The 9,037-nt window shown below is 49.3% G+C and overlaps 1 protein-coding gene across 1 annotated transcript; it reads right to left on the reverse strand.

Moving 5' to 3' along the window:
* Positions 1-725: 725 nt before the first annotated feature.
* On the reverse strand, positions 726-8,529 carry LOC146588394 (doublesex and mab-3 related transcription factor 3-like). The gene is given in 7 exon segments (XM_085318081.1): positions 726-1,849; positions 2,807-2,833; position 4,121; positions 6,352-6,395; positions 7,520-7,548; positions 7,893-7,946; positions 8,201-8,529. Coding segments are annotated over 7 exon segments (1,449 nt in total). The 3' UTR covers positions 726-884.
* Positions 8,530-9,037: the final 508 nt, after the last annotated feature.

The following is a 9,037-nucleotide window of genomic DNA, read 5'->3' on the forward strand; positions in this document are numbered from 1 at the left end:
CTCAATTGCTAGCTGCAAGGCAGGGAAGCAGAACCTGAAGTAGGAAAAATAGGCTTCCCTTGACTGCAATTGCTAGAACTGGACATTTTAACTCCTGCCAAGGATTAACCAGCCCTCTATCTTCAGAAATGTTCTTTGCCCTAGTACAAATGACATAAACCAAGATCATCGTCTTAGTTTATTTTTCTAGAGTCTCTAGCATGCTACATTAACCTGACAATGTTTAATCTTGTGTTCATTCCACAATACATTTCATGCAATTCACAGCTGTAATTGGTTTTACACCGACATTACACGTTTCAACCTAGCCATGTGAAAAGAATAACTCTTAATATTATTTCCCTAAAAAGTGTTCAAGCTCAAGCAGCACGGAAGCAGTTCATGCTAGGTTCATGTGCATCTTTCTTTTGCCTTTTCTTTTAATGTAAGGATGATTATTGGCATAAGACAATAAGATCCCTGTTTTAGTCCATTTGCATTTGAGATGCTTTTGTTTGATTTCTTATGTCCTGASGGGTTCCCTCTAATAAAACAGCATTCAAGTATTCTGGTTTAACATCCCCATTTTTCTGAGTTACGGTAAAGGAGACCTTCAGCTTCTGTTTCTGTTATGAATCTTCCAGAGTCCCATAACTGATAGCATGAGGGTCTTCCTTTGTAATATACACTCAGCACTAATACCATAGAGCATTGCTATTTGGCATTATCCAGTGAAGTGCAAGAAATTAAATAAGTTATGTTTTTATTGCTACAGTACAATACCAAGCAGATTTACTTTTTAATACAATTGCAAGGATTTTGTAGAGAATGTGTGCCTCCTCTAAGGGCCTAGTAGTTCAGCTGCACTGCAAATATCACTTAGCTATCACATGCCCAATATCAGTCTAAGAAGATGTGTTGAGTATTCTCGAGTCAGAAGAATCAGACCTTTCATCATACTCATCTTCTGTATAAATAGGTTGCTTGGACACAATAGGACATCCGTCATCAGGGATGGAGATCCTAGGATCTTCTGAGGAGCGAGAAGGAAGGACAGGAGAACTTCGGAACACGCTGGTGGAGTTGCTGGAGAAAGGGCTGACATACTGGGACCGCAGCTGGTACTGTTGCTGCAGCGTCATGGTGTTCCACAGGGTGACATCATTTGGCAGGAAAGGGCTAGACTGATTTCTGGCCAAAGTGTTCCTCAGCATCAGCGGGTAGCGCGGGGGCTGAGGAAAAGGATGCTGCAAAGGTACAGCCAGAGGATTTGGCATAACATTGGTGGAATCAGTGGAGAACCTCAGTGTGTCGGGAACCCTGAAGGCCGAGCCCACAGACCACTTGGAGGAGGAAATAGGATATGAACTCAGCGTGTGCTCAAAAATGTGCCCGTTTGCAGGTAAAACGAGGCCATCAGACTCTGCAGCATTTCTCTCTCCACTAGCTACCGAGGACCGACTGGATAACAGAACTTCAACAGCACTCACCAGGTCACCGCCGCACCCCTTCAGGATCAGCTCGAGCACAGTTGGCTTTTGGTTCGGGAAGATCTTTTTCAACACTTCGAGAGGAGGTCTGTTGGCTTTCAAACTGAAAGGTAAGGAAACTGTCCCAGAGGGACCTTCTATCAGGAGATGGTTCTGCTCTGGGTGGTACTTGGGGCTGTCTGGACGGCTCTCTCCACTTCCGCTGTTTTTCTGAACTGCATAACCAACTTCATCCACTGAAACGATTTCAGGGCTCTCAGGGGTAAAGCAGCTTTTGGCTTTATTCATGTCTGGGGAACTCCTTTGGTCTGTGTCTTTGTCACTGTAGGTCTCGGCATTGTCTGCTCCACTGGCATCACCCAGCCGCTCCTCATTCATATCTGCAAAGAGAAAGCAAAAGAGTTACCACCGCAGTGAGGCCAAAAGCTTTTATGGGCTTTTGAGGACACATGTTTCTTAAAGTGAACAAAGCAAGACCCTAGAGAGAAAAAAAAAAAAAAGGAAGAAAGGAAGAAAGGAAGGAAGGAAAGAAGGAAGGAAGGAAAGAAGGAAGGAAGGAAGATAGGAAGAAAAAAGCCGTTTTCATGGGAATTCTGCTAAATTTATTTATCTTCACATCATCTTTGCATCTTGAGAATAAGACAACAAAAGAGTAACATAACATGGTCTAGGCTGCTTATTATGATGTCTTAAAGATGTCTGTCTCATTCTCCAATGTATAACAAGAAAAGAGGTAGTGGCCCCTTTTTTGAGGGGGGAGTCTCAAATACACTAGACCAATCCTCCCTAACTGACTATAAGTTAGGAACACACCACCCACATGCATGCTTTTTCAGAGGAACTTCAGCTCTCTCAAATCAAAATTCCTTCCTGGCACAATCTCATTCCTGCTTTCTCACTGACTGTGGGCTGAAGACAACCAGAGGGCACTTGGCAGATCAAAATTTTCTCTGTAAGTCCAATAGCATTGGTGAGGCCACTCCATGATGACTAGTGACTGGCTCAAGGTTACAAGAGTCTTCAAATATATCAATATATTCAGATTCTGGTTCTGGAGAAACTACATCTTTCCCCAGCAAGTGCCACAGGCTTTTCTTCCAAACCACTGAGCACAGTTGATACCCTGGCCTGTTAGAGCATAGAACCTAGAAAAACTGGTGTAGAAGGGACCTCTGGATGGCATCTGATCCAATCTCCTCTTCAAAGMAGTGCTAAGCTCAAAACTAGAGCAGATTGCCCAAGTCCCTGCCTCACCGAGTTTTAAATATTTCCGAAGACGGAAGCTCCACAACCTGTCTCAGCACTTGTTCCAGGTACCTTGATTTTGCATGCTAAACCGGGAAGAGCAAGAGCTGAGCACAAGGCTGAAAGTCAGCCCTTTTGGCTCCTGGTGGACACTCAAAAACGGTGATACTCCAAACCTCTGGTCAACAACAACAACATCTTGCAACATTTTGAAATAACATTGCTTGTTAGAAGGAAAAAGAGCTGTTTTCACAGTTTACGCRGGGGGGGAATGGGGGTGACATATCTTGCTTGAGAGTATTCACAGTCCATGTGGGTGCTGCTCCCTTGACCTCCCTCAGCAGCACCGTACCAAACTCCCTGTGAAGCACCGATGTCTGGGGAAAGATGCACTGTTCAAGCTGAGGTGGACAGAGCTGGCTCTAACTCGTGTATGGGGCAGTGCCATAAAGAAATGTGAGCTCCTGACAGAGCACAGCCCAGCAGTCACTGTGGCATGGACACGACCGGCACCAGGCAGAAGAGCTGGGCCACCCTAACGAGCTGCAGGACGCTGCTGATCCAGGCACAGAAGGTGAGGATGGGAGAGGGACTGGGGAAGACGGACACTCTTCTGAAAATCTTGCCCTCCTCTTTTAGCTGGATTACCCATGTTGTTTTTGTATTGCTTGTGTTCCATGTCCAGCACAAACAAGGGAAGCAATAACCTTTCCTGTCGGTATATTGTAAAGAGGACAATGCACATAGACACTTATCTATATGCTTGGAGCATCACTCATGCTGTAGCAGCAGAAAGGAAATACAGGAAATTTTTGCTAGTAAACTGCTAACATGTGTCTCCATTTGCAGGAATTATAACACCTGGGTATAGCTCAGTCAGTATTTGAAATAAAAAAATATGAATATCACACTATCTTTTCTGTCTAATCCTTTCTTTCGTGTATTCATAAGAGCACGTTTATTACAAAAGACATGATGCTAAGAATAATTTACAACYGAGTGAAGAGACAATTTATACACAGAAGGATTGCAGGGCAGTCCAGAGGACAACAAACTACCTCTATCTCTGCACTGCTGGTGGTAGATAGACATTTAAGGGAGACAATGTTCCCAACTCCAACATAAAAAGATTGCACTGTTGTACCCAATATTACCAAACAAACCACATGCAGATTTCAAAACAACTATGCATCTTCAGTATATATATTTTAATGGCTAATAACAAACACTACTGGGGAGAAAATACATGTTGAAAATGAAATTAGCTTAGGGGAAAATATAGCCCTGATCCTGAGTAATGATTGCTTTCAATAGAAGTATCCTTATAAGGTTTGTCTACAAAATTTCTTCAAATTCAGCCTAGGAAGTTTGTATTGTTGGCACCATGGGATTGCACGGATGCTTACTCTGCACCTTGCAATAGGACAATTTACATGCACAGACAGAGTATAACTGTGCATCTCACCAGACTTACGGACTCACAGGGCAAAATCCACAAAAACGAGATTTCAGTGATTTAAATAAAATGCTGTTCTTAATAAAAGGGGGATCATCCCCTATTGGTAAGCTTTTAATTTGGATCCTGTTATAATTTTTTTCCTCTCTCTTTCTGACAGAATTATTCGCTGCCAGAAAAGCTTGAGCTTTTCTCTCCGCACACTTCAGCTCAAGGCTGCTGCTCTCCGAGGCATTGCACAAGCAGCCCGGTGCCTCAGACTGGTGTTTCGGGAGGATCGGCTGGCAGCTGCCTGACAGGTTTCTGCTGCTTTCCTGCCTGGCTGGTAATGTTTTGACTGTACATTCCTCACCTCAGTATCACTTCCATGTCCACAGTGCAAGCAGTCCTAAGCAGAAAGTATTTTCTGGAGACGGTTCAGTGTTTTTCACTGAAATTGCCATGATTAGAATTCTCTTATTTATTTATGGTTTTGGKTTTTTGTTTTTTGTTTTTTTTTCCCCACAGGCACAAAATAGGAATCATTAGATAACCTGTAGGAAGATGCACTACAAATGCTGACACATGAGTTCTGAAATACAGAAATAGCAGAATATGCAGAATAACCATAGTGCATAAAGCTTTTATTAACTCCAAATATCTGTATTTTCAGATATAAAAATATTTGTTTCACTAAACGAGAATATATACCTCACTGCTCTTAGCCAAATGTATCTTTTGCACTACTCATAGCCTTCACATGAAGATGTGCTAGTTTTTCCAGAAATAAATGTTACTTTTGGAAGACTTATTTATGCTTTTTGGTAACAGCAATTTCAAACTTCCTGCATCCAGTATTCGTTTTGCTGGCCCTGAGGACACTAGGGAAATTTTCTCCTTGTTGATAAAAATAGTGGAGAATTTCATAAAATAATATGTGTACAGAGACAGACACATACACAGCTCTACAGCAGTACTTGCAAATACAGATACACATGAAACAATACGGTGGGATAACCATGTGTGTATTTACCATAAAATCTAAACTAATATATGCTATACGCTATGAGTTCAGAGCAATGTACATTTCATTTTTTCCTTGCTTCTTCATACTGTGTTAAGGAACATGAGGCAAACGCTCAAATAGGTCAAATAAAGTAGGACGGGTGAGAGAGAAAGAGGCTGTTCTCCTCAAATTAATAACTTCTCTGGAAAACTTCATCTAATACTTTGGATCCAGATTTGCTTCCTTAACAGTCCCACCGCTGACTGTGTGTGAAAACAGCTGTGCACTCAGATCGTTAGGAGAGCTTTTCCTCTCATCCAGAATTTCTTAGATTTCAAGTACATCTGCTTTTTCCATATTTCTATTACTAGCATGGACTGACASCAGAAATATTAGAAAGCCACATAAAGTTGAGGTCGCACAAAGCTTACGAGTTAAAAACAAAACAAAAAATATATATCACTGTAGACTTTCCTCCCAGTATTCAAGGCTAATGACTGTTTCCAGACTGACACAGAGACTGCTGTGCTGCGTCAGGAAGTTGGAACTGAAATTAACAAAAGACTCAGTGTAGCATTATATTAATTAACAGCCTTGGTAACTACTACTAAGAGAAATATGACGTGCTTAAAATATAGGAACATGACATTAAGAGGAGGGATTATTCTAGGGTAGCACAGGAAGATACAGGTAGTAATTTCTCGGGGCTGTGTTGGCACAGAGTACAACTTTCTGGCTGTCCCACCGTCGGAAAATGACCTGTTCTGGTGATCAGATGCTACTTAAAGTAAACATATCTGATCCTACCTTCCATCAGGAAATTTCTCTCTCGCACTGGGTAATCTTCCAAGAGATTAGTGTCCTGGATCTAGAACAGGGTGGGCTGGGGAGAGCAAATAATTACATTTTGTATTCTAACCACGTTTTTAGTACAGGCAGCTGGAGGAGAGGGAAGAGAGAGAGGCCGGTCGCAGCACTCGCTCGGCTGGGAAATAAACAGCTTATCGGGGTAACCGGCCTTTGGCGGCAGGTAGCAAGAACTGCGGAGAGGGTGCCGCCAGGAGATAATTTTACGTCCTGCTCCCTCTCTCCTAAAACAGGGAAAACAAGCTTCCCCAGGAATACGGGCTTCCACGCCCGGGGATGGCGCAGATGAGGTCTTTGCGGTCGAAGTCTTCCCTTTAAGCACCGGCGACGCCGGGTGCCGGGAACGCAACCCACGCGGCGCGCAGCGCAGGGGCTCCGGGCTGCGCCGGGTAGCGCAGCCCTCCGCGCCCCGCGTGGGGCGCCACAGATGTCTTTGCTCTGCGCAGGACGTGTTACGCTCCCCGCGCACTGGGGAGCTTGATTTATGCACACCTATTCCTTTTTTCTCTCCCTCCCACCCGCCCCCCCTTTTTTTTCTTTCCACYCGTAAAGCTGTTAGTAGAAAGTGCTGACTGGCTGGCAGGAAAGAATTTCTCATCAATATACTTTGATTGTATTTTGCAAACAAAATGCCTGTTGCTTGGAAACATTTCACTTGAGCCTGACCTTCCCCAAAAGTTATTGCTATCAGATTCGATTTACACTGTCCTCCCGTGATTACTGTAATCTTTTAAGCTGGGAAGTTCATATATCAAGGAGAAGAAAAGTTGGGCGTGCAAGTCAATACCGTTCCTATCCGCCAGATTTATATCCTCCTGGCGGAGTTTATTAGTTTCACTTTCTGGAAGGAGCCAAGCTGGCTTTCTTTTTTATTTTTATTGTTCTCCTTTCTTTGCTTGTTGTTGTTGTTGTTGTTGTTGTTGTTGTTGTTGTGTTGTTTTGTTATGTTTTTCCTTCGGCGTTTCCCCCACGCATCCGCCCCTGCCCCTAGTGTTTCCCCTTCCGCCCCGCTGCCTTGAGCCCCGGCCGGCTGCACCCAGACGGAAATCTAGGGGGTGGAGGAGGGCCCTGAAGTCTCGGCTCTCGGGGACTGCGGGAGGAAACCCACCGGCCGCCTGTGCATTTTGCCGCCGGGGCAGCGGGGCTGGGGACAGGGATCCCCGCAGAGGGAGCGGGCCCCAGAGCACCGGCAGACCCACGACAGGGGCGCAACCCGCCGGCCCCAGCAAGCCGTGGGGCGCAGAGCCGAGCTAAAATTTCGCTGAAATCGCGGCTTCTCTGCGGAATAGGCTCTTACCGGGCTGGCTGGGGACGGGCGATGAGGGTAACCCCGGCCGGGCCATCGGTGGAACATTTTAATTTCGCGCTTAAGTGTTGAGTGGAGCAAGGGTAGGCGATTTAGCGTGCGTTTTTCTGTTCAGACGTATCTGCGTGCCWCACTCGTAATGTGTTTCCTCCGTCAGTCTTGGGCTGCCTCCACGGCGGAGCGGCACGTACCCTAGGCGCCCTGAGCAGCGGGTCTGGGGCTCAGTTTCACCGACTTGGCAAAAGCCGCGGTGGGTCCGGCCGCGAAGGACGCCGCTGGGCGAGGGGGAGGGAAAAGACTCCGCATTTTTTGCTGCTAGTCGGAATCCGAAATAAACGGTTTGTCCCCGTTTTATCCGATGCCCGGCTTCATGCTCCGCTCTTCCGGAAGAAACTACGCGGCTTGTACCCTGCTTTTGCAGCGAAACCGCCCTGTCCCCAGCCCGAGGCGCAGCCGAGGTGAAGCCCAGCCGCTTCCTCCGACGGCGGTGCACGACCGCCCGTCCCGCGCGGGGCGGGGAAAAGTTGCTTCCCGGAGGGCTGGAGGCGAAGCTGAACCGGGCACGGCGCTGGGGGCCGCGGCGAGCGCCAGCGGCTCCACGCGGGAGCGCGCTGCGGGCTGCAGGCGGGCGCGCCCCCTCCAGCGGGGAAAGCCCGTGCCCCCCTGCCGCTCCCCGAGGGGGCTCTGCGGCCCCTCTCTTTTTTTTTAAAGCCTGGTCGGAAATCATCCGCGCTCGCCGAGCCGGAGGAAGGTGCCAGCGGTTTCTCTCTTCCCGTTTCCCACGATGCCGCTTTCCCCCGCCCCGCAGCCCCCTGGCCCCCCGACGGCGGGCGACGCCCGGCTCCGCCCGCTCTCCCGGCGCCCAGCCCGGCCTCACCTGCCTTGGGGCGGGGCCGTCGGCGCTGCCGGGCGGCGCCGGGAGGGCACGCAGGGAGTCGGGGAGGAGGCTCTCGAGGCTCTCGTTGGCCTGCTGCCGGCGCAGCGCCACCTGCGCAGCCATCACCCGCTGCCGCTCGATGATGAGGATGCACTTCTCGCAGGTGCAGTCCTTGAAGCGGCAGTAGCGCTTGTGGCCCTTCAGCCACGACAGCACGCCGTGGTTGCGGCACCGGGCGCACTTGGGCGTCCGCTGCAGCGGCGCCCGCGGCGGCTGCGACACCGGGCCGCCCATATAGAGGTACGGGGAGCCGTAGCCGTTCATGCCCCCGCAGCGCGCACGGCGCAGCCCTCACGGCTCCGGCTACGCAGGCACCGCGGACAGAGCGCTGCCGCTGCCCGCGCCGCCGAGCCCGGGGGCCCCGACGGCGGTGCCCGGCCCTCCTCCGCCGCCCCCGCCCCTCGCCCGCCCCCTTCCCCTCTTCGCCTTCCCCTCCGGCGGGCGGGAGGGGCGGGACGCGGCGGGGGTGGGGGGGGGACCCGCGGTCCCCGCCGTTGGGGCCGGCGGCACTGCCCACCTTTTGCCGACGGGCCCGTCCCCCGGCGGCAGATCTCCCCGCAGCGCCGAGAGCGCAAAGTTTGAGCTCCCCGCGTGTTGGCAAACCCACGCCTAACCACGGGCAGGGCCGCGGGGCAGCGCCATTGGTAGCACTCTCTGCTGCCCCGGAGTAGCTCAGAGTTATTTCTCGGGTCAAAGTTGTATCAAAGCTTTCCAGGGCTGAAGCAGCAAGAAGCTGACAGAGCTCCCCTCGAGCAGCTGCGAGAGTCGAGTC

Source organism: Rhea americana, unplaced genomic scaffold (genome assembly GCF_003343005.1).
Source record: "Rhea americana isolate MKP2758 unplaced genomic scaffold, rheAme1 scaffold_517, whole genome shotgun sequence".
Taxonomy (NCBI): domain Eukaryota; kingdom Metazoa; phylum Chordata; class Aves; order Rheiformes; family Rheidae; genus Rhea; species Rhea americana.